This window comes from Rousettus aegyptiacus, unplaced genomic scaffold (genome assembly GCF_014176215.1).
Source record: "Rousettus aegyptiacus isolate mRouAeg1 unplaced genomic scaffold, mRouAeg1.p scaffold_m13_p_4, whole genome shotgun sequence".
Classification (NCBI taxonomy): Eukaryota; Metazoa; Chordata; class Mammalia; order Chiroptera; family Pteropodidae; genus Rousettus; species Rousettus aegyptiacus.
The window spans coordinates 124,613,484-124,638,026 of record NW_023416307.1 but is presented as its reverse complement, the minus strand read 5'-3'; the positions used below and the strand labels follow the sequence as shown (position 1 = coordinate 124,638,026).

The 24,543-nt window shown below is 46.3% G+C and overlaps 1 protein-coding gene across 4 annotated transcripts in view; it reads left to right on the top strand.

The window, feature by feature from the left end:
- CLSTN2 (calsyntenin 2) overlaps nucleotides 1-24,080 on the top strand; it is a 559,410-nt gene extending 535,330 nt beyond the window's left edge. For 2 of the 4 annotated variants that reach the window (XM_036219590.1, XM_016141905.2), the window contains exons 11-18: nucleotides 2,843-2,991; nucleotides 5,504-5,721; nucleotides 9,049-9,222; nucleotides 9,723-9,868; nucleotides 9,998-10,121; nucleotides 10,895-11,079; nucleotides 12,873-13,042; nucleotides 23,110-24,080. In XM_036219590.1, the coding sequence (XP_036075483.1) occupies nucleotides 2,843-2,991; nucleotides 5,504-5,721; nucleotides 9,049-9,222; nucleotides 9,723-9,868; nucleotides 9,998-10,121; nucleotides 10,895-11,079; nucleotides 12,873-13,042; nucleotides 23,110-23,224 (1,281 nt within the window). In that variant the 3' untranslated portion in view covers nucleotides 23,225-24,080. Of the gene's footprint in view, nucleotides 1-2,842; nucleotides 2,992-5,503; nucleotides 5,722-9,048; nucleotides 9,223-9,722; nucleotides 9,869-9,997; nucleotides 10,122-10,894; nucleotides 11,080-12,872 lie in introns of all 4 variants that reach the window. The other 2 variants (XM_016141906.2, XM_016141907.2) reach the window with 2 other exon arrangements.
- Nucleotides 24,081-24,543: the final 463 nt, after the last annotated feature.

Sequence of the window (24,543 nt, the reverse complement as noted above, 5' to 3'; positions counted from 1 at the left end):
CATAGACCATGAAAGTGAAAAAGAAAAAGGCTAGAGGGTCCTGCAAGGGTTCCTCACTGCCTCACCCCAGAGCTCCCACATCCCACGTCCTCTCCCATCTCATTGGCCAGATGCAGTCACATGGCCCTGCCCATATGTGGCACAAAGCAGCTGGGCAGTACAACCTCCAGGATGCCAGGAAGGAAAGGAGAATAGGGTTTGATGAGCACCGATAATGACTCCCAAGGAGGCTTGACTGAAAAGACAAGGGACTTAAAAAAAAAGAGTACTTTGGGGGAGTAACAGGAGATGGTACCAGTGAAACGTCTGCCGGTTGGAGGGACCATTCACTCATTCATCTAATGGGCTTGCAAGGCACTAGGACCAGGTTCTGGGAGTTAGTGATAAGTCAGAGCTCCCGTCCTCAGTAAGTTCATGGTCACTGAACTATTTCATGAGCACTACAGGAGTGCAGTGAGTACCTAAACGAGGGAAGCTAGGGAGGCCTCAAAGACGAGGGAACAATGAAACATTGACAGAATAGTTGAAGGAGACAGAGATTAAGCTATCAGTTGGCTAGGGGCCACAATACAAGGAACTTATATAGATCAATGTCACCATAGTGCTCATGAGACATCCACCTCCTGTTAGAATCCAGGCACAGAACAAGGAACTCTTATAAAGATATCCAAGTCACATTAGGGAAAAGCTTAAATGTATAGATTTGTCCTTAAGCCCATGAAAATGTATTCGGTCTCCGTCATGGTAGAAGAAATGCAAATTAAAACTACACTAAGATGGTGCATATCGCCTATCAGATGAGCAAAAATCCCAAAGTCTGACAGCATACTCTTGTTGAGGTTTTGAGAACAGAGGCATTCTCACACACTGCAAGAGAGAGCGTATACCAATATAATTCCTGGCAATGGGAAGTTTGGCAACATTTGTCAAAATTTAAAGTGTATATACTCTTTGATCTAGAAATTTCACTTGTAGAGATTTACTCTACAAATATATTCACACTTGTGAAATGTTATGTGTATAAGATTATTCATTGTGACATTCAAAAAAGATTGGAAACAACTCAAATATTTATACTAGGAGACTGGTAAAAAAAATTATAATTTATTTAATATGGTATTATTTAATACTATACAACTATACAAAAGAATACGGAAGCTTATTATGTACTGATACAGAAAGAGCTCCAAGATATGAACTAAGTGAAGAAAGCAAAGCACAGCATAGTATGTTAAAAAAGTAACTTTTAGTGTAAGAAAGGAGGAAAATGAGAATCTATATTCATTGATTGCATATGCATAAGAATGCTTAAGTATAACGGTCAGGAAAAGCTAGGTTATGCTACAGTAAGAAATGACTTAAAAATTTCAGTGGCTTGTACAACATTTTTTTATTGTTCACACTCTATATCCATTATAATTGGGCTACAGCTCTGATTCAAAGCACCCTCACTGTGAGACCCAGGCTGACAGAACAGACTTTATGGGAACGTCGCGGGTTTCAGGGCAGAGGGAAAGCAACATGCAAACTGTGAACTGGCTGTTAAAACTTCCATGTGGTTGTTAACCAACCAATACTTCTGCCCACATTTTGTTGTCCAAGCAAGTCACATGACCACTACTGAGTGCAACAGGGCAAACCATCCTGCAGGGAAGGTTACCATAAGTCACATAACCAAGCCTGTTGACGATAGGACAGGCATGTATAAACCCCTCATTGTGAACAATAATTCAATCTGTCACTAAGAAGTTGATATAACAGTGACCATGTATAAGATAAGATTGGAGAAACTGGGTGGATGAGAGATAGGAGTAAGATGGATACTTTGATTTAGCACATAAATATTTGAACCATGTGGATATATTATCTATTCAAAAAAATAAATAATTGTCACCAAGAAGGTACATGAAAATATATCCTGTGACACGAATATTGGATACATAATCTAAATCCATAGATATGTTCCTAACATCTTACTAGTAGCAGTTCCTAATAATTCTTACTCAGAAGTGTGTCAAGATCACTAACTCAGCCCAGTATAAGAACTGTTCTCCATGTTCCATGCAAAGAAGAGTAGTTGGTAGGGGGTAAAGGGAGAGTCAGAAGTCTAATCTAGTTTATCTAGTTTGAGGACCCAAACGATTCAGCGAGGACCATGATAGTCCCGGGCCTTCACCAAGTATGGGATCCCAGGAACTCATAATGGAGTGAACAGATAACAAACCTAGGGCATCTGGCAGGCATGTAAATAGAAAGTGAGTAAAACTCATGGGAAACCAGAGTTTAGAACCAGGAAAGTAAGACCAAGAATCAGATCTAAGAGAGAAGGAAAGCCATTAACTTAAAAATAAGTTCGAAGGTTGGAAGCTAAGGTGGGGCATGGGTCAGGAAGTGGAATGGAAGGTGAATTGAAGAGCAGTTCAAAGCAAAATACAGGAACAGCAAAAGGAACCAAGCAAAACCCCAAGTTTTCTGGGCTGTTGACTGAGAGGCGGACAGTCCAAGGGCTGAAAGTTTCTGGGCAGGACCCTATAGTAGCACAGAGAACGGGCCACTCCCCTGAGGGCTGGGCTGCCAGCTGTGACTGGGATTTCAGAATTCCATCTTGTGTCTCAGGCCAATATTACTGGGGGTTTATAAACCCTGGGGATCTTATAGAGGAGGGCCCTGAGGCCCAGAGGGTAGCAGGGAGTGCTTGAGGGGTTAAAACAGTTATCTGTGCACACAGCTGCTGCACTGGCAGAGGCTTTGGAGACGACTTGTGCTGGCCTTCATAGGGTTTCCATGGGGCTGGACACATCATTGGTCTTTCTCTCCTGTGATACCATCTTCTGTTTTCCAGTATCACTTCAACCCCTCACAGTCCATCCTGGTGATGGAAGGTGATGACATTGGGAACATCAACCACGCCCTGCAGAAGGTCTCCTACATCAACTCCAGGCAGTTCCCGACGGCAGGCGTGAGGCGTCTGAAGGTCTCCTCCAAAGTCCAGTGAGTCGACGCCCGTCACCCTGGGCCTAGCTGAAGCAGCGGGGATGGTCGCTGGGGACGCTCCCTTGCAAAACGGGATACAACTCTCTTCAGCTGTTCCCAGTTTCTCTGCTATCCCTATAAAGATGCCCCAGTAAATCTTTATTCTCCTTTTGTTTTCTTTTTTTTTTAATTATTATTTTCAAGTATATAGTACATTGGTTAGGCATCTATATAGTTAGTAAAATGATCCCCTCAATTGCTCCCTCCCTCCCCTGACCCTCCACCTAGCCGATGTATTAATGCTAATTACATTCCGTATGCCATGCTCCCCATCCCCGTGACCATCCGTCAGCTAATTTGTACTTCTTTAACCCTTCACCCCATTCTCTCAGCACCCCCCAAATCCCTCTCCCCTCTGTCCATCACCAAATTGTCCACTATATTGTGTGTTTTTGATTAGTTTGTTCTTTTTATTCCTTAAATTCCACATATGAGTGAAATCATATAGTGTTTATCTTTCTCTGTCTGACTTAAACAGCTCTAGGTTTATCACAGCAATATCTTTTTCCACCCCCTTCCTTTTCATATGTAGAGGTCCTGTTTTCTTATCCATTTAGCCACTCTATCCCTTAGTTGGAGCACTGAATTCTTTTCCCTTTAAGGTACTTGTTGATAGGAATATAATTGTTACCATTCTTTATTTTTGTTTTTGATACTTGTTTTTTTCTTCTTACAGAAGTCCCTCTGACATTTCCTGTAATTCTGGTTTGGTGGTGATAAATTCCTTTAGTTTATTTTTGTCTGGGAAGCGCTTTATCTGTCCTTCAACTCTAAATTATAACTTTGCTGGATAAATTATTTTGGTTGTATATCCTAGGTCTTCATTCTTTCAAAAATTTTTTGCCAAGCCCTTCTGTCCTACATAGTCTCTCTTGAGAAATCAGCTGCCAGTCATATGGATGTTCCTTTATATGTAATTATTTGTTGTTTTTCTCTTGCTGCTTTTAATATTCTTTCTTCGTATGTAAACTTTGGCATTTTAATATGATGTGTCTTGGTGTGGGCCTCTTTGTATCCCTGATTTTTGGAAGTCTCTGAGCTTCCTGGAGTTTTATATCCATTTCCTTCACCAGGTTAGGGAAGTTTTCCATCATTATTTCTTCAAACAGCTGTTCAATATCTTGATTTTCTTCACATACACCTATCAGACGAATATTTGGAGCCTTAATAGTGTACCATATCCTCCTTAAATCATCTTTATAGTCTTGGCCTTTTTCTTGCCATTCTGTTTGAGTGTCCTGATTCCTGTCCTCTAGATATGGCACGTGATCCTCTTCTTTATTCACTTTGTTTATTCCTTTGTTTATTCCATTTAATATACTTCTCATCTCAGATAATGTGTTCTCCATTTCAGATTGGTTCCCTTTTATAATTTCCACTTCCATTTTATGTATTTTATCTCGTTGTTGGAATTCTCTACATTTCCGAAACATACATTGAGCATCTTTATAACCAATGTTTTGAACTTTGCACTAGTTAGATCACTTGACTCCATTATATCTGGATCTCTGTTCTGTTCTGTCATATGGTTTCTGCTTCTTTGTCTTCCCATTTTGGCTGCCTTTCTGTGTCTGTTTCTATGTTCTAAACAAAGCTCCTAAGTCTCCCGGTCTTATTAGTGCAGATTTGTGAAGTGGGTGTCCAGTGGCACAGCCCTGAGAGGGGTTCAGCTGCAGGCCAGATTTAGCCCAAGCCTCTACCCCTCCAGGGCCACCTGTTAAGATTCAGCAAGCAATGCACAAATGCTGTGCTTACGGTTGCTTCAAAAGGCCACACCAGAAACCGAGGCCAGCTGCCCCCAGTGTGAGTCTAGGTGCTGCTCAGCTAGGCGCATCTGACTCGCTGAGGTTTCACCTGGATGTGGCTAGGGTGGGGCTCAGATTTGGGGAGGCGGGGTTTCAGGGAATCCTCTGGGTGGAGTGACAGCTATGTCACGCTGTGTCCACACCACCATTCTGCCTCCCAAATATTTTCGTGGCAGCACATCAGGAAAAAAAGAGCGTGATTCCCAGAGCACTCTGCCAGCACACCCGGAACAGGCACACTTGTGTGGCACCCTCATGGAGGCATAATGTATAGGCCGTGGCAGGAGAGTTTAGCCCTGGGGTTTCACTTAGTAAGATGGCTGTAACTAACCAGTTAGACAGCAATTTGCTTACCAAATCCTAATGCACAAAATGAGCAGCCGCTATCTAATTAATGTTGCCATTGATTACTTTGTTAAAGGATAATTAAAGGTTTAATGGTTACTTGTTGCTGGTATAGAAAATTCCCATTTCTCCCAGGAGCCAATCTTTTTCAGTCCCTAGATTGCTAGTTGTTTTGTCTATAAGGTGTCTTTAAACTTAAATGTCTGTCGACATCCTTGGAGACTATTAGGTGATCAGGATGCCTCATCAAGGACTAGAGGAGGCTGTATGTATCTGAGTCCATGGACGCATGATGGATGGTTACATCGTGTCCTGTCCAGGTGCTTTGGAGAAGACGTGTGCATCAGCATCCCTGACATGGACACCTACGTGATGGTGTTGCAGGCCATCGAGCCCCAGATCACCCTCCGTGGCACAGACCGCTTCTGGAGACCTGCTGCACAGTTCGAAAGTGCCAGAGGAGTGATCCTCTTCCCCGACATCAGGATTGTGAGCACTTTAGCCAAAGCCGAGGCCCCAGGTGACTTGAAGACCACAGGTATGGGCAGTGGACCTTGAGTTCTCTCAGCCACATCAAGTCATACTTCAGGATAACAGTATTATTCCCCAAAGCAAGGTATTTACAGTAGCAAAACAAACAAAATCTGGAAACAACACAGATACATAACAGGAGGAAAATGAACGGCTCAGCAAATCATGGTATGCCCCATATAAGTGCTGTTAGAAGAAAGGCATTTATGCTAAATGTGACAAAAAGCAAGATGCAAATTACCGAGTATCTACACATAGACTGATCTCAACCATGTAAAGAAAAAAGTACATAGAAATATGTCAAGAAGACACACCTAATACCAGCAGCGACATTCTCTGAGACGCATAAGAGCCAATTTGTTTCTGTTCCCCTTCACTTTTCTACAACTGCAAAATGTTCGATAGTGAGTGTTACAATTTTTATAATCAGAAGAAAAGCTAAAGAAACACAAAGAAAAAACATAACTGCATCCTAATACATACACAGTAAAAGTCTTGTTCAGCAATATTACTCTAAGCTCTCAGGGAACCTTCCGATTGTTCTTTCCAAAGCTTTCATTATTAGGAGGGCTGTTCAACGAAAGTAGAGGAATTTGAATTATTTGCCAGGGAGAAACACTTAGTTGCACTGAAAGCTACTGCTGGCTTGAGGGGTTTGGGGGAGGCAAGAAAAAGAAGGAAGGGAGTAAGGGATGGAGGGAGGAAAACCTGGGGCCCGGATCTACAGGAGAAATACCCATTTGAGACCTGTCCTTTGCTGTCTTCTCCAAGAGAATGCTTTCAACTCCGGCTCTCTCTCTCTAACAGTAGCTGCTAATGATGTGCTGGCATCAGTGGGCCCAAATCCCTGAAGGCTGCTTCTATAATAATCCTAATTACCCATCGCCTTAAACCACGCTGGTCCCTAGCGGATGGCGGAACCCCTGCAAAGTGGCCCTTCTTAGCTCACAAAATAGACAGGTGTCTTACCATCTATCCAGGCAGGGCGGTTTCCTAGTTACCCTCCAAGGGGCATTAGATTGTGTGATCTTCCCTGTTCCCCTCATTTGTAGCTAAAATTAGACAAAAAAGGAAAGGCCTCTGACCTAAGTGGTTGCAGGCTATAGCTGAGAGCGGCTAGATTTGTCAGGCCTGACACCAGCACACAGACAGTGCAGGGAAAAGCAATTATCTGGGTCCTTTTCTTACCTTCTGTTTATGAGAGATGCATGCAGAGCACATCACCAAGTACCCTAGACCTATCATTAGTACTTTCAAATTTTTACTGTAATTGTTAGAATAACCATTATTATGGGTGCCTTAAACAAGCAGGCTAATGGCATTTGCCACCAGGCCTCGGTGACCTGCTCCAGCATCATCTTGCGTCCCGAGTGACTCACACTTTGTGCTGTTTCAGTACAAAGGACAGGCAAGTCCCCCACGTATAACCCTCTCTCACACACACACCTCCGTGTTAGGTCACGCCTTTGCTCTTGCTGCACTCTATGCCTGGAGAGTTCCTCTCCCTCCCCATCCCCATCGCTGCTGGCAAACATTTCTGCCTTCAACACCTCTTCCAGAAGGCTCTCTCCACCATCATCCTGACCCCTAGACTGGGTTAGGCCCCTGCTCTATACGGCCCCAGCCACTACTGCTACCCTCTAACACATCGCTTTCGCTAGCCCTCGGTGGTAGCTGTCTGTTTACTAATCCAGATCAGAAGCTCCATGAGGGCTCAACCATGGAGACTTAGTCACCTCTAAGTCCTTGAGCCCAACATAGTCCCTTCACCCCAGTGGGAAATAAGGAAACTGCAGATGGAAGATATTTCCCTAATGCGAGCACAAAATATTGAGAAAATGGCAGAGATCCCTACCTAGCACAAACAAATAGCCAGCCACATCGGGAGCGAGGTGGGAGCAAGAATGACCTAATCTGATCTGACAAGAAGCTGGGGGAAAAAAAAAAAAAAAAAAAAACAGAAACCATGAGATTATTTGGAATACAGATACACATGCATTATTATTAATGTGTCTTAGGTGTATATTAATGTGCATTTAGATTTTGCCAATGACACATGAAGCCATTGAGATTGGCAAGACTTTAAAAATTAAGCATAAAAATTATTTATAATAGTGTATATCTAATGAGAGCCAAAATATTTTTGGTATCAATGAAAAATTAAAATGTAAAATAATTATTTAAAATAATTCTCTCTTTAGTGAGTCCTTTTAATTTCTGTTTTTATAAATGTTTTATAATGTACAAAATATATTAGTCTTCCTTATAAATAAGTAAATAAACATACTTATTTAAATGATCTTGGTTCACAAATTTTGCAATAAAAAACTGCAGGATCAAACACATTTGAAGACTACTGGCCCAGAGGTTAAGATTTCATAAACTGTGGAATCAGATTGTCATAGTTTCTGTCCCAGCTCCTCTCCTCTATCTGTGTCACCCTGGGCATTCCAGTCCCCCTGCTGACACCTCCATTTCCCCATCAGTGAAATGGGATTATAATAGTACTCCCTCCAATGCCTGTCTGTTAGGATCTTGTTTGCACGGTGCCTGGTACACAGCATTGACTCCCTAAATACCTGTCGCTTTTATTTTAAGGTAAGATTTTTTGTTAAGACTGCCTACCTGTCCAGCGTTCAAATACTCAGACATTCTTTTGGGAAATTTAGAGCCCCCCAAATCAGGTAAGAACAGCTAGACTGACCAACAGCTGTCAACTAGATGAACCAACTTACTTAATTAGTTTAATTATTTTAATGGTGCAGCTCCATTTGAGCAATGCATAGTAATACTGCTCCATGCCAGTGCCTGCGTTGGATACCGAGGACTCCATCATAAAAAGACAGTGCTTCTGCCCCTGAGAACCTCAGAGTCTACTGGGGGCAACAGATACACTCTGTGACTACATGGAGAAAGCTACAAGAGCGTGTTGCAGGGGCACTTATCTCTGGCCCCAAATGAGAGCTATTGCTTATTGAGCACCTACTATATGCCAGGCACTGTTTTAAATCCTCTCAAGACCCTTGCCCTCTTTACAGATGAAAAAATTGAAGGGTTAAGTAGTTTCTCTAACGATACATCTTCTCGGTAGCAGCGTTGGCATTGAAATTCACATCTTTTGATGACTGTATTCACACTCTTCACACAAATTCATGCTGCCGAAACTTGGGGGCTGCCTAGCCACCCATCCAAGCAGTGGTGGTACTTAGGATTATACAACCTCTTCCCTTGACCCAGCCTTAACCTGGGGTGCAATCGCAGAGGAGGAAGGGGATATGCAAAGGCCGTCGTCTGAACTGTCCTCACGCCTGTTTGCCATGTGTCTGTCTTCCAGCAGCCCCCAAATCAGCCGTCTTAGAAGAAATGCTTCACAACTTAGATTTCTGTGACATTTTGGTGCTGGGAGGGGACTTGGACCCAAGACAGGAGTGTTTGGAGCTTAACCACAGTGAGCTCCACCAGCGACACCTGGATGCCACCAACTCCACTGCAGGATACTCCATCTATGGTGAGGCCACACTCAGCCCCTTCGCCCAATGGTCTCTCCTCTCAGGGTGGCCTCAACAGGGAGTCGTGAGAGTGATGGCACTCTGTCACCTGTGGGAGTGGGGTCAGGTGTGGGCCCTTAGCGTCAGAGTATGGACTTCTAGCCCCTCCTCCTTCAGCTACTCCAGCACCTTGAGGACCTGGACCACATCCTCTCACCCGGGGAAATCCCCTGTAGAAACTAGGTAGATGCCTTCTCTTAGGTTTAATCGCCGCAAATATTACAGCAACATTTGAAAGAATGAGGTCAGACATTCCGGTCAGAGGCCAATCTATGTGGAAATCCTATGGATCGGTTTAATTGTCTCCTTGGAACTTCTGCTGCAGTATATTGTCTGCCCCTAAACATGGCGAGCACTCAGCATGGTAGAACTCAGGACACCCGCAGGCCGCGGCAGCTGCAGTCTGTCTCCCCCATCTCCTCCTCTGCCTTCTTATGACACAGATGGTCTCTTGGCACAGGTGTGGGCTCCATGAGCCGCTATGAGCAGGTGCTGCGTCACATCCGCTACCGCAACTGGCATTCTGCTTCCCTCGAGGCCCGACGGTTCAGGATCAAGTGCTCGGAACTCAACGGGCGCTACACCAGCAATGAGTTCACCTTGGAGGTGAGTGAGTCTTGCGGTTGTAAGGGACACCCAGGCTCACCCATTCCTTCCCTCGTTTATTTGGGAGGACTGCCGCTGCTGGCCCATCTGGCCCTCCTGGTCAACAACACCTCTCCCTGCTCTTCGCAGGTCAGCGTCCTCCATGAGGTCAGAGTTTCAGACAAGGAGCATGTCAACCACCTTATCGTGCAGCCTCCCTTCCTGCAGTCCGTCCACCACCCTGAGTCCCGGAGTAGCATCCAGCGCAGTTCAGGTAGGCAACCTGGCAGGAGAGACAGCGTACACCAGGTGGTTATTGTGACTCAAGACCATCCACTAAACAGTTGGGTGCAGCAGCCAGAGGTGCCCAGAACTGAAGGAGGGACCCAACAATGGAGAAGCTAGGGACCCTGGCTCCAGGATGCTCGCAGACTCAGTAGGGAGCCCGTCAGGTAAACAAGAAGTTACAGACGATAGATAATAACAGAGCTTAGTGCAAGGGGCTGGGGTGAATTATTGCAAACCCTTTTCGGCCCAACTCAAAGTCACGTCCTGTATGATGCTTTCCCTGAACCCCTTACATAACTCCCATTCACACGTGTGTGCACAATATCGTAAAGTCCCCTACCCCCACTTCTGTTCCGGCACTTGCCATATTATATTGCTGTCTGCCGGGCGCTGCATCTGTTCCCGCTGAGCTCCACAGTGCCTGGCTCTCGGTGGGAGCTTTCCCATAATTTGAGGGGAAAAAAGCCAAAGACAGAAAAGAATTTGCATTTATTGAGTGCCCACTATGTGCCTAGGAGGAAGCTCACATATGATTTCATTTTTTCCTCACAACTACCCATGGGGTAGGAATTATTAAGTCCACTGTGCAGGCGACAAACGCGAAGCCCAGACCGAGTCGGTGCTGACCCAGAGTTCTGCAGCTGGGAAGTGGGGCGGGGGGTGGGGGTGGATTTTAACCTCTGCATGGATATTTCATGCATGCTCCATCCCAACAGCGCGCTAGTTCTCCGTGTTATGTGGATTCCTTCTTCATTCCAGTGGTCCCAAGCATCGCTACAGTGGTCATCATCATCTCCGTGTGCATGCTAGTGTTCGTCGTGGCCATGGGCGTGCACCGGGTCCGGATCGCCCACCAGCACTTCACCGAGGAGGCCGAGGCTGCCAAGGAGGCCGAGATGGATTGGGATGACTCTGCGCTCACTATCACAGTCAACCCAATGGAGGTGAACCTCACGCAGGGGCTGGGAGCTTAGGGCAGGATGCCCCCCGTCCACCCAGCTCCACCTGCCCAGGGAGCCCAGCCTCACTGATCCCTCACTTCTCTGAGCTTCTCCAGCCCTCACAACCCATATGGACCCTACTTTCGCACCAAATGGATCACTGATTAAAAATGTGTAAATTTCTCTCACCCTATAAACAGAACCAGACACTTCTTAAGGCAAGCAACCATGTGATGTCTTTCCCCTACCACCCCCATCATACTTAGCTTAGAGCTAACATTTAGGGACTCCGTATTGAATTTTTGATTAATTAACAGTGTAAATTGGTTGGCTTTGCTCCATACTGCCTGCAGAGCTCACTTAAAGACTCAGAATAGGTTAAAACAAAAATACAACAATAATAGCTGCCACTTATTGAGCCCCTCATTATGCCAGACACTGCACAGGGCACTCTACATACACCACCTCATTTAATCTTCCAGCAGCCTGTGAAGTAGGAGTCCTCATCTTCATTTATCAAGGTGGGAACCAACTCAGAGAGGGAAGAAAAGTGCTCAAACTCACATAGCTGGCAATGGCAGCTCCGATATTCAAACTCCAGTTTGCCTGATTCTAAAATTCAAATCTTACCAGTTAGCCATCATCCCCCAGAATCTACCCATGATTGTCCAAGGATCCTGCTCTGGGCACGTGAATATCAAGATAAGCCACTGGCATCATGCCCTTTGGTCAGCCTGTCGGTACTAGGTGGAGATAGAGCCAAGAGTAAAGCAGGGGAAGGTCAGAAAGAGTCATCGATAAATGAAAAGATTATTCCAGCCTTGTTCCCATTTCCCCCTCAGCTGATCTCACGTTCAATTTCAAAGCCAGCGTGGCTTGGCATGTGCAGTGGGTACAGTGCTAAGCACACCACTATAGGGACTCAGCCTCTCTTCCCTTGATGAGCTGAGCCTTGGGTGATGGAATGACCACCTACCCTGGAGCATTCCAAGTTCTAGGGAAGAGTGTGCCTACCCAGGGCTAACCTAGTGATGCCAACTAGGTTAAGCAAGAGCAGGGAGATCTATTGGGGCAGAGTGTTAAGGGAGGACTTCTCGGAGGAGGTTAGTTTAAAGGAAGTCTTGTAGAATGGGTAGTTTTTGAGGGAGGTAAAGGTAGAAGAGAAGATACTCTGGAGAGGTGACATGACCAAGCAAGGACGTACATCTTTGATGGCTGGTTCATCAGCTCAGCACATAAACCCAGAAAGAAATAAGATTTGGCTGGAATCACCAAAAACTGGGGGGAGCAGAGATGAGAGAAGAAAAAAATGAGATAGAATTTGAGGACACAAATCAAAAAGTGAGGGGCAGGCATGAAAAATGAGGACCATGAACTTGGTCCTTCCCAGAGGAGAATTTTTGAGGGACAGGTCACCTGAGCCTTGTTTCAGAAGGCCTTCTGCTCCCAGAGACATTACATTCCCACCTGTAAACAGGGTACAAGCTTACATGCCATTCTCTCACTGAGAAGCAAATACTGAAAACTTAGAAAGTTCATTCTCATAATCTCCAGAAATGCCAGTGTGTGGGATTGGCCAAATGTCCAGTCTCTTACCTTGAGTTCATGTCTTGGAATTTGCTGCTCCTTCTTGCCTTTGTCCTTGGCCGTCTGGTTTGCCTTTCACCGGAGGCCCTTCCTTCCAGGCCCTAGGGTTTAGCATTAAGGGGACGGAAATCCCAGGGGCCCGAAATATTTACTTAGTAGAGGGAGAATTGTAAGCTCCAAAGCGGTTTCCCTTCTATCTCGACACCCAGAAACATGAAGCGCCGGGGCGTGGGGAAGATGACACTGAAGAGGAGGAGGAGGAGGAGGAGGAGGAAGAAGGAGACGAAGACATAAGCTCCAGCAGCAGCGACTCAGACGACAGCGAAGACCAGGAGGAGGAACGGATGGGCAGGGGCAGACGCGGGCAGAGCGGAGCCAGGCAAGCCCAGCTGGAGTGGGACGACTCCGCCCTCCCCTACTAGTGCCTGGCTCTCGGGGCCCTCCCACCTGTCCCTTTTGTAAGGCCCCCCTGATGTATGCTGAGTCTATCACTGTCACCTCTGATTTCTGTGACAGGCTAGGCAGGCCTTCCCCTGCCTCCTGGAACCCACCCCTCACATCTTGGACACTCCTTGTGTCCCAGCCCTGGAGCGGTTCCTAGAAGCCCAGTGTCACCCCCAGTGAGGACTTTAGGTTAGACCTTGTCCTGCAGCCCCCACTGCTCCAGCTCTGGGCTCCCCAGCACCCCGTCTGCCAACCTGCAGAGTTCTGCTTTTGCTCTTCTCTGCAGGGGAAAAGGCTAGCCTTTCTGTCGCTCACTTCCCCCAAGCTCTGTGTCCCCAAGGCCCTTGGTCTGCAGTTCATTGTGTGCGTACCTGACTCAGTCATCTCTCCATGCAGACCAGCACGTTTTCCTGAGCTGACTCTCCAAGTGGCTTCATTCAGGCAGGATAGTTGGACTTCACATACCTGAGGTCTTGGTCCTTAACACTTTAAAGGAAGTCCTTGTTGAGGCAGAATTAAGTTCACTGGGAGAAGTTTACACACTCAACACATGCACACACACACTCTCCCCAGTTTGGAGAGCCTTTCCATTTGAACTTTCTGAGGCCATATAAGCTTATATGAAAAGTCTGAAACCTTTGCCACAACAGGACTTGGTCCCCAGCCAAAGCTATCTGTGTCTGCCCGCCTGGCAGCTGCCAAGATTCGTGTGGCTGCCTTGCTGGGGGCTCCCACCCTGTGAAACCACAGGATCCAGGAAGCATTCCACACAGGCGCTGCCCCAGGCGATAGCCATGACAAGCCTGTAGCCAGGGCTCAGAAGGAAGGGCTGATGAGGTGACACCCCCGGGCTTCATGGTGGGCGCAGATCTGGAAGACGGGGGTAGCTGGGCTCTCCCAGGCCAGAGGGCGGCCTGAGGTTGACAAGGATGTCGCCACCTAGTCTTCTGGTCCTTCATCCTCTTTTTCATACTGGTTTGCTTCTTGAGAAAATACATTCTTCTTGGATGTATTAGAATGAGCGTGAACTGCATCAAGTCTAAAATGAAAGTTTAGAAATTTATCTGCTGGGAATTAGAAGCATATTTATGGTGACAGCTGCTTCTTTCTTATCCTCATAAAAAACGCAGCACTTAGGGTGGAGGGCAAATATATCTAAAAACCTAATTTATTTACTTCTTCTTTTTCTAATGAGGAAATCTTTTCCATCTCCTTCCTAACATGGACACCTCTTGAGGAGAATTGTTGCTATAGTAACTGGTCTGTGATCTTTTGTGGCCAAGAGAATAGCAGGCAAGAATTAGGGCTATTATAGGACTTCCGCGAGGCTTGGGCTTTGTCCTCAGTATGTGTGATCTGTCCCCATCCTCCCAGCCTCCTCTAGTCCATCCTGTATTGACTCGGCACAGGTACAAAGCTGGTCCCTAGTCCCAGTGCGTTCAGGTTCAAAAGAAAGTTCAGAATCTGTTCACTCTACTCCCTGTGTCATTAAATCTACTTAGAAAGGAGGACAGCTGTCAATGTCCTCTAGTCTGACCTTCACCCAGGGAGGACCCGTAATAGGCCTTTGCAACCTTCTGATTCCAGAAAACTAACTTTTGTAGCTTTTCCCATCACCTAAAATGTTGTTTGTTTCTGTTTCCTCTTTTGAGCCTCTCTATAATCCTGTGAGGTAGCTGGGACCTCTGTTGTCAGGCACATTTTCATTATGAGTAAACTGAGGTTGAGCAACTCAAGCGTCTTTCTCAGAGTCATTCAGAGATAAACAAGACTAGATTCCCTGATTTCCACTCCTGGTCCTGTGCCCACTACCCTGATTCTACTTATGTTCATATTTACACAGCTAACAGGTATTGAGGACCTACTATGTGCTGGGGACTCGACCAGAAGTTGTGGGAAAGGAATAAAGCTGAGTAAGATAAGTTCCTTCCCTCAGAGGACCTGCTGGTTGTAGAGAAGAGCCTCTTGCAAAGGGGCTTAGAAATTATACAAGAGATTAGACGTAGAGGAGGGAGAGAAGTCACATTCACAAACTCAACCAGTGCTCTTATTTCTCCTTTCTTAGGGAAAAACGCTGGCAGAAGTTTGGTTTTATATTCATTGAATGGAAATAGACACTTCTGTGAATTCCCCCAACCGAATAGCTTTACCGATCAGGCCGTGTCTGCATATCGACAAGGAGAACATCTGTAGGACTGTGTAGTCCTCGCAGTACCCTTAGTGAAATAAAAAGATTCTTTGGTTATTTAGGAGCTAACAGAATTCTCCCAATTTTATGGCAGTAAAATGAGTACTTTATACATTTAAAACCAATTTTCGTTTGAATTGGATTTTGATTTAAAATATGTGAGTCCAGCGTTCCTGAGAGCACTTCTCTGGGTGGGGCGGGGAAGGTGTTCCTTGCCCTCGGGCTGTTTCCAATGGCTGCATCACTTATTCATGGTTGAGCGAGCTGTTTGCGGCATGGAAAATCTTTCTGTGTTTGAGAGTTTAGGGGAGGGAGGGAGCAGGCGAAAGCGGCACTGGGTAGGGCAGCAGTCTGTGGACTGGACTCATGTAGAGAAACAGCAGGGTCAAGTCAGAGGCCTTTCCATCAACGCCCGCTGTGGGAGGTCGCAGTCCGCAGGCCAGTTCAGGGATGAGGCACTTGAAATGGTGCTGCTGGGTCAAAGGGCATTGTCATGTTCCCAGCACCCTACTCACAGCAGGGTGAGAACAAGAAGGGTCCGTTATGTAGAAGTAGCAGTAGTTCAGGTATTATCCAGGTGAGTGTGGTGAGTAACGCCACTTGCTCTCCCCCAGATAGTCTAACCACAAATGGAAAATAAATCAGTCCAGAGTTTCCAGGCTCCATATGCTGGCATCTGGGAACCAAAACTCCCAGATGACCCAGACACGTTGTGGCCTCTCATCCAGACGTCAGATGCAGACATGCACCCGGGAGGAACGGCTGACCCGTTTGGCCAGAGGCCAGACCATTGCTTAACTTGCCAAGTGCGTCATCAGATTCTGTTCTCTGGAGCTTGAAAATAGATAGACTGACACCTCTCAAGTGACTCAGGTGACAGGGAGGAAGAAGGAGAGGAGGTTGAGATGGAAAATGCCTGCGCAGAACCAGTTATGCTAGTGCAGGAAAGCCATCAATGGGTTGGCCACCTGACTTAAAGAATGCTAAAAGTATATTCTAGTAGGTTTGATCAAATGCTATAAATCTGGCCAAGGCCCAGACTCACCTAGACAACAAAAATGTGGTTTCAGTGGGCTCTCTCTTCACTACCATCTTCTAAACGTCCTCAATCATCCCATCAAGCCAGCTGAGACCACGCCTCTCTGCGCGGAGCAAGGGCTGTTCCTTGTGGGCACAGGCCCTCCAGGAAGAGGGATACCAGTGGGAAGCAGTGTTCTCCGTTCCTGTGCACGTGGCAGGGCTCCACACACTTTGTCTGTAAATAGCCAGATAGTTAATATTTGGGGCTCTGCAAGCCGTACCGTCTCTTTTGCAAACATTCAACTCTGCCCTTGTAGCATGAAACCAACCACAGATAATACTTAAATAATATGGCTATGATCCAAAAAAGAAACCTTTATTTATGAACCCTAAAAAATATCAGTCAAGTAGAATTCATATTATTTTCACATGTCATGAAATTTTATTACTCTTTTGATTTTTATTTTTGACCATTTAAAAATGGAAAAGAAAAAGGGGAAAAAACCATTTCAGAGCTCATGGGCCATACAAAACCTAGCAGTCATCCAGACTCGGCCCTCAGGCTGTAGTGTGCACACCTCTACTCTATGCACATGGAAAGCAGCGCCCTGTTTGCCAAGGGAAAGCAAATTGCTATCTTAGACCCTCCCTCAAACTACCCAGTGGTTTTTGCCTCCAAAATGAACAAGAACACCATAGTCTTTAAATAACCTGTTTTAAAAGTCCTCATTCCAAGGGAAAATGAAAACAAAAAACACTTGTTACTTTTTAAATTGACTCAAATGCAGGCAAGCATCCCTCAAGAGCTGAAAGCCCTGGATCCAGGGACTGACTGAAGGCTGGGTGCTAACCCCACTGAGCTGAGGGCTAATGCCCAGGCACAAGGCCTTCTCTGCAAGACTCAGTCCGTAATGATTTCCAAGCAGGAGTGTTCATTATCTCAGACTGATTTCCATTTCATCCCAGCTCATGCCATCGCTCTAAAAATGATCTTAAAGAATTGTGACTGTTTGAATCAATAGCGACATAATCAGTAGAAAGCTCGACCCAGCACATTTCAAAATTAGCAGTCTTCTTGGCTTTATGATTCAATATTAGCAAGAAGAAGAAAGGAGTACTTTTCTTAACCATCTCCTCATCTAAATTAACTAAATCGGTTTTACAAAAAAAAAGTGAGGGAGTCAGTCTAATTCTTTGAAAGAATTTACTAGTGCAAAGTAGAGCCTTTCCAGGTAAGATAATTCTCAGGCCTTTGGGGGATCCCCAAAGCCTCCTGCAGTGCACCCTGGCAGGCTACTGATGGTACACGATTCTCTATCTGCATCAGACATTTATCAAGGCTGACAAGCCAAAGCCCTTGCCACAATTTAATTTTCATGTAACCACTTTCAGTTGTTCATCTGTAGGCAAATGAAATGAGCAATGAAATTTTTGAAGTCTGCCCCAGCGCCTTCATTTCCCTGTCTTTATGTGCTTTACTTTAAAAACTTATTCTGTACCTGCTTTATAGATCTCGCTCTACTTTTCCTTTTGGCACCAGCTGGGAAGGAGAGGTGGCTTTACAAGGGCCATGGGTTCAAAGTCAGACTTGACTATCCCAGGGAGACAAAAAGAGACTAAGTTACCTCCACCAGCACCCCAGAAATCCCTCAGATATTTCCTGTATGCCATCAGTGAACAGATGGGATTTCGTGTTTGCAACTACGTTCGATGTAATTTAGCGAATCCTTGCTGAGCACCCGCGTTGTGCCAGGCCCTGTGCCAGGAATGGAATGGGAAGAGAAGACGAGTAAGGCGTGGCCCTGCCATAAGCATCGCCGGATCTTGCGAGCTGCCGGGATGTTTCCTTTGCGGGGTTGGAGGCTGTCTCTGAGAAGTCAGATCTGTCAGGGACAGACGTTTGGGGCTGGGAGAGGTGGGATGACTTGCTTTGGCCATTCTCCACCCTAAGGTGGTAGGTGTGACTCTGGGAGCCCTGGCACACTGCTGAGCCAACTGAGGTGCTCTCTAGGGAAGCAGGCAGGGATTGCTTCTCTCCATCTTTCTTTTTCTTTTATTTTTTTTAACTATAATTTAATTTTATTCACATGTAGTTGCCATTCTTTCTGTGTGTCTTAATTCTACCATGATCTGACTCAGTTCACCAGTAGATGAAAGGCAGTTGTCCTGCCCACTGGGCCAGAATAACATGGCTAAGATTCAGGGAAATTCGGCCAAAGGAAGATCTTAAGGATGAACAGCAGGCAGCCAGACCTCAAAAGTTAGAAAGGATGACTCAGGTACAGGTCAAGGCCTGCGCCAAACAAGGCCCAAGGCCGTGTAACAGCCCGACATGAAGGAGCACCTCTGAGCCCCCAAGTCAAAGCCAAAGAGGGAGAAAGGGCTTGACTTCAAGGACGTGCCGAGGGTTCACACTTGACACTGTGGAACAGAGGTTCTCGAGGTGTGTCCTTGGACCAACAGCATCAGTATCCCCTGAGAATGAGTGAGAAATGCAATTTCTCAGGCTCCATCCACGGCCTACTAAGTCAGAAACCCCAAGGTTTGGGCCCAGCCATCTGTGTTTTAATGGGCCCTGATTCTGATGCCCACTAAGGTGTGAGGACCACCCATGTGGAGAATGAGGAGAGTGATTTAAGCTGGCTTTGGGAAGAGATGACTATTAACAAGTTAAAAAAATCAACTGCTAACATAGCGAGGAGAGAGGGCAAAGTAGACGCACCACCCACCCTCCAGGGCCCTCCAGGCTCTAGTCCATACTCCCTGAAGCAGTGGTTTCAGAGAACCCTGGTCCTAGTCCCAACTCCTCTCCTCCCCTCGAGGAGGAGCCACTTCCTGCTGGTCTGCCCCCTTTCATCCTGGAGATACAGGCCAGGAGAGGCTGTAGTGAGTCCACCCATTCCTAGGGAGGCCACCATCCAGCTCCCTCCTCCAGGGCTATACTTTAGGGGGAAATAATTAAACTGCAGCAGTGGCCTTGCCTCACCAGGAGCACTGTCCACACAGCCTCTCTGCTTGGCAGACGGTGGAGTGTGGTCATTTAAGGATGCTGCCAGGTTACTGCAACACTGCTCCGTGGGTACTAGGTCTGGGGCATGCAGCGCCATAATCCAGGCACGAAATTGGACGGGAAATAAATAGTTTTTCTTGGAAGGGCAGTAACTCATTCTGGATGTTACTGAAAGTAGAGAAGAAAAACAAGCCTGCCGCCTTCCCTGCAGACAGTGTCTTGGCCCTTGAATTTCTAAGGCCTGCAGAGGTGCCAGGCTTCACCAACGCTCTTTTCTCCCATGGACCAGATGCCTGGGGTCCACCAATTATTAAGTTTTTTGATTTATGGCTTAAACTATGAAGCTCCATCAACCTTTAGGAGGACTAGTTGGCACTCTATCAGTCATTTATAGCTAACTGTGGTACAGAATCTGTCCTCGGATAAGGATTTCAGAGATCGGAAGTCAGAGGACTGGGGTGTGGGGCCTTGTAGTGTAAGAACTGAAAAGAAACAGGCAAGGAAAGAGCCCAGACACATGGCCTCGGAGAGCCGCCCCTTGCTCTTTAGTTTCTAAGAACCCCAGTTCCCTCCACATCAGAGACACATTCCTGGTCCTCTCAGCAGTCTCCTTGTTGAGTCCTCCCAAACGCCCTAAAGGACACCTTCATTTCTCCAACCCGGCTTGGTAAAGGTCTTCTGATTAAATGCCCAATCTCCTGAGACCACAGAGATCATATCAAAATAACTCATCTCTAACAGGTTTGGATATGCTAACAAGAACAAGTAGGGCTCGCCTGTGGCTTGCTGGTGGAGACCCCCAGAAGTGGAGGTAAAGGGTTTCTTCAGGCCACTTAGATCCCAAAGAGCTTTTTCTTTATAGCTTGGCCTCTCTGCATGAATTCTCTAAAGAAACACTTCTTTCCCAAGACCTTAAGGCAATTTTATATATTTCTCTGAAGTTAGTCATTTATTGCAAAAGCCTAATGTGGACAAAAGGACAGGAATTGGATGTCAGGCAGTTGATGGAGAGGCCTTTGGTAGTTCAGGAAGCAGGACGAGCTCTGCTCTCATTGGCAGGCCTGGAGCCGTGTAAGTCAGGTAAAACAGGAAAACATTAGGACTGAGTGCGAGGAGCGCAGATCCAGCCAGGACACCAGGTGGAGTGAGTGAGCAGTGAGGGGGCTTTCATCAGGAAGGCTGGGCGAAAGCGAGACATACTGGTGTGTCATTGGGCAGACCTATCAGCCATTTACACTAGTCAGAAATGCAGAGAGAACTACATCCTGACACTGGCTAGTTCCTCCCATTCTAAGGAGCAGAGAGGAGCTGGTACCTCTGGGCCACTGAGGTAACGCATTCTAGAGTCGGGGTCCCACTCCATGAGAACTTTCAGTTGAATGAAATGGAACCACAATTGTCCTCACTTCCCAGGCTTCTGATGGGGTACCCTGATGGGGAACTCATGGTTATGTGAGGTTAGTATGGCTCCCCAACTCTTGCCTCCTCTGCTGTCACAGGCCCCTTCCTCAAGTCAAGAAGAATAACTTATCTATCACAGCACCCTGGGTATCTGGCATGGCCCCTGGTCCATAGCATGAGCTCAGTAAAAGCTGAAGTACATGGAAAATCAGAGATCACTGGACATCAATGAATGGACAGGGTTTGAAAAATTAAGATGCTCCAGGGGGAAAAGACTCCTCCATCTTTTCTCTTAGTGTACAGGTTGAGGTCCTTTACAAAATCAGACATAGGAAGATTAGAAGTGCAGTGGAGGGAGGATAACCTTCCTGCTTAAGAAATGGAGAAAGAACAGGAGTGAGGCTGTTGGGAGAGTGACCCCTTCTCAGCTATAACCAGTCAGAGGAGCCCCTAAGCAAGGAGCAGGGAGAATGGGCCTTGATAAGCCCACTTCCTCCAACCATCCCAACCGAGACAAAGCCCTCATCTGTTAAAAGCCGTATGCTGCTCTCCAGCCTCTTTTATCAGATTTGCTGCAGAGGAGATTCATCAAGGTGAAGCTCAATTCTCAATAGACTAATGAAAAGAGGGCAACAGACGTGCAAAGAGCCAAAACTCAGACAGTGTGTATTAATCACGGGCAACAGAAACATGTCAGCTTTAATGTCTGCTAGCTTTTATCTTGAAATGAAAATGCATCTCCGCTGCCCAGACCCTTTATTTATTTTTTTTTTGAGCATTTTAGAACAGAACTGGGACACACACGTGCGCGGACCCGTGCGTGCGTGCACGCACATGCAAATGTTGAGGGTCCTTTTCCCCAACAGAAAGCGCTATCAGAGAAACAAGCCCACAGGTTGTGTCTATTTTCAGAAGCAGAGAACCAAGCACAAGTCTCAGCTCCAGACTCCAGTCCCTGTGTGGAGAAGGGAGGGAAAGGGATGAGGAGACATTTGCTCTTGGGAAGGGTTTGCGAGGAGCTCTGTGATGAGGTGTTCTGCTGGTGCCTGTGGGTCACAGAGGTGAACATATTGCACTTCCACTCTGGAGGCAAAAGTGCATCTATCCTAGTCAACGTGAAAAACCCAGCCCCCAGCTCCCTTTCACGGCTACAAAGGAGCCGATGTGCAGGATTCAGGAGAAGTAAGGCTCATCGTCACTAGTAAATCTCAAGGGGCAGAAATAAGGCAAAAGCCTTTTTAGAGGTTAGGAAATTAGACTTGGTAGCCAGGGCTGAGCACTCAAAAAAAAACAAGAAGAGATGGCGACTCAGAGTAAGGGAACAGGCGAGGCTGGATAGAAAGGAGTGAGAGCAGCCAGAACACCCTGTCTTGAGAGCTGTGTGCAAGTTTCGGCAGACTTTCAGGTACGTCTGGCAGTTACCACAGAGGCAGCCATATCAATCGCTTCCAAAGTCAGGGCTGTTGGAAGGTGATTTCAGTTCTTCATTGAGCCAGTCATGATGGATCAAGCCATCTAACTGCTTCCAACCTGACCTCAGTTGCTTCTAAAAAAAATGTTGTTGGTGACCCGAGTTGAACAGGCTTGGAAGGAGACTGAAGAAAACCAGTTGGTGAGTTTAGAAAAGAAAGTGCATGTAGAAGTTGGTTGTTTTCAACGAAATCTGTAGGTATGAGAGTTGCATGTGATGGTATTGGCATGGACATTATAATGTCAGTAAGGTAAGATTTGGATGATTTGGTGGCATTTTAGTTTGGAAGATTAGTTAATGTATTAAATATAAATTATCAGAGATGAGTAGGAGAAGGACCAGCTAAATATATGTGTCATATGCATATCTATAATAGAGAAATAAGTAAGTTATAGAATAAAGATGTTGATGGTCCCAACACATTTTAAATTCCTTAGAAACATTGGTTTGGCTGTTACTATTTTTCTTCTTCTTGTTTACTTTTAGCTCTCAGAACACTGGGAACAGGGCCTGGCACATGGTGGGAGTTTGGTAAGCATTTGGAAATTGAAGGTCCAGCTTGTCATGACTTGGTAGACACTCAGTAGTATCACTACGCCCCAAATTAAATGAGCCACAGAGAGAAGCCTGTCTACATGCCCCTCCTAGATCATCACAACCCGGCTAAGGAGAAACCATCACTAATTCACAGATTCAGTGCAGTGTCCAGCCAGCTGCAGGCACCGGGTCTGGCTGGCCCTCTCGTAGCGAGTAGTGACAGGGTGTTGCACTTAGTGGGGGTTCATACCATGTGTACCACATCTGCATAACACCCAGCAAGCTATTTCTACAGGGCACAGGGCTGGGGACGTCCCTTCTATCACCTCCGCCATTTCCTAAACACGTGGTGAAATGCTGTTTTGACAATTTCAGACACAATTCTGGAACCAAATGTAAAGGTCCTGGGTTCAGCCAGTCAGAAAGGTCCAGTGGTGTCTCCTCTCGGCCCTTCTCTTCTCCTGTGTCTGAAGATGCCACCACCATTTAAAAGTCTTAGATGGCTGCTTACTCCCGGCTGCCAGCCACAGTGTGTGTGAGAAAGGTCTGAGATAAAAGGTGAGCTTTCTCTCTCCAGAGCCTCTGTGGTGTTGACACTGCAGAGAGAGGAAGAACCAGCAGCTGCGTTTTACACAATCGGCTTCAACCACTGTCACTATCTCGTAGTTACTGCCAGTCTGGCCGGCCAGTCTCCTACGATGGCCAGCTGCGCCTCCAGGGGTGGGCCAGTGTGTACCTGACATGTCAGATCTGAGCTCTTCCAACTGCCTCAAAGAATGAATCCTTTTAGTCTAGAAAATGTGTTTATTTGCTAAATATACTATTGTGTGTGTATGAGTTGATGCAATGCCACCTTTGGACTGTCTTGTTGGAGGGACTGAATGCGTTTATAGAATGTTGGATCTAATTTCAGGAGAGCGCATTGTCATCTTGCTCCATGAATGAGGTTGTCCAGTTGCAAAGATCAGAGAAAATGCTCTTTCCTTCCCCCACACCTCTATCAGCAGCCCCTCCCCTGCCTGATGAGCTGTCCTGTCCAATTCAGGCTGACACCGGGTGAGGGGCACTGAGAATCTGTATGTACATAATGATATAGGAAGAAACAAGAACCATCACGGGAATCTGTTGAGCCTGTGATCTTACCTATGTTGGAATCACACACTTCAAATTTCTAACAATTAAGATTCTTGCTGTTTCCGAGTAATTTGTTAAATGCTATTCAGCACAGACAGATATTTATTTTCAGCCTTGGCTTGTAAATGCCTACAAACTGATTCATGTTGGTGGTCATTATGACACTTTCTGTGAATTGGTGAATAAATATGATTTTAGAATTTCACAGTAAATATGACCTCTGAGGGTTTTTATTCTTTAGCCTATTTGATGAGGAGAAATGGTGAGAACTGCTTTGGCGGGTCAACATTATCTGGGGCCCTGTCCTAAATCCATGCGTGGGGAAGACAGGGTATAGGATATGGGGGGTGGTGTGGAAAATTGGCCCATATCAGGCCTTCATTGGGGTGCCCTGTTACATGCAGAGCTGAACTCAGCAGCGTCATTGCTGGAGACCAGTGCGAAGACAACCGTAATGTATTTGTCGAGCACCTACAAAAGGCTGGAGCTCTATGTGTGTGGTCTTAACCCCTGAAGTCAGTAGTTCTTACTATTAAACATGGAGAACACGAGACCCAGGGGAGCTGGGGGCGTGGTGGGGCGCAGGCGTGACTCAGCACAGCTGTCTCCTAGTCCATTCCTTCCTGTTCCTCCATGCTGCCCTTCCCATACACCCAGGTGCCACCCAGGGCCACC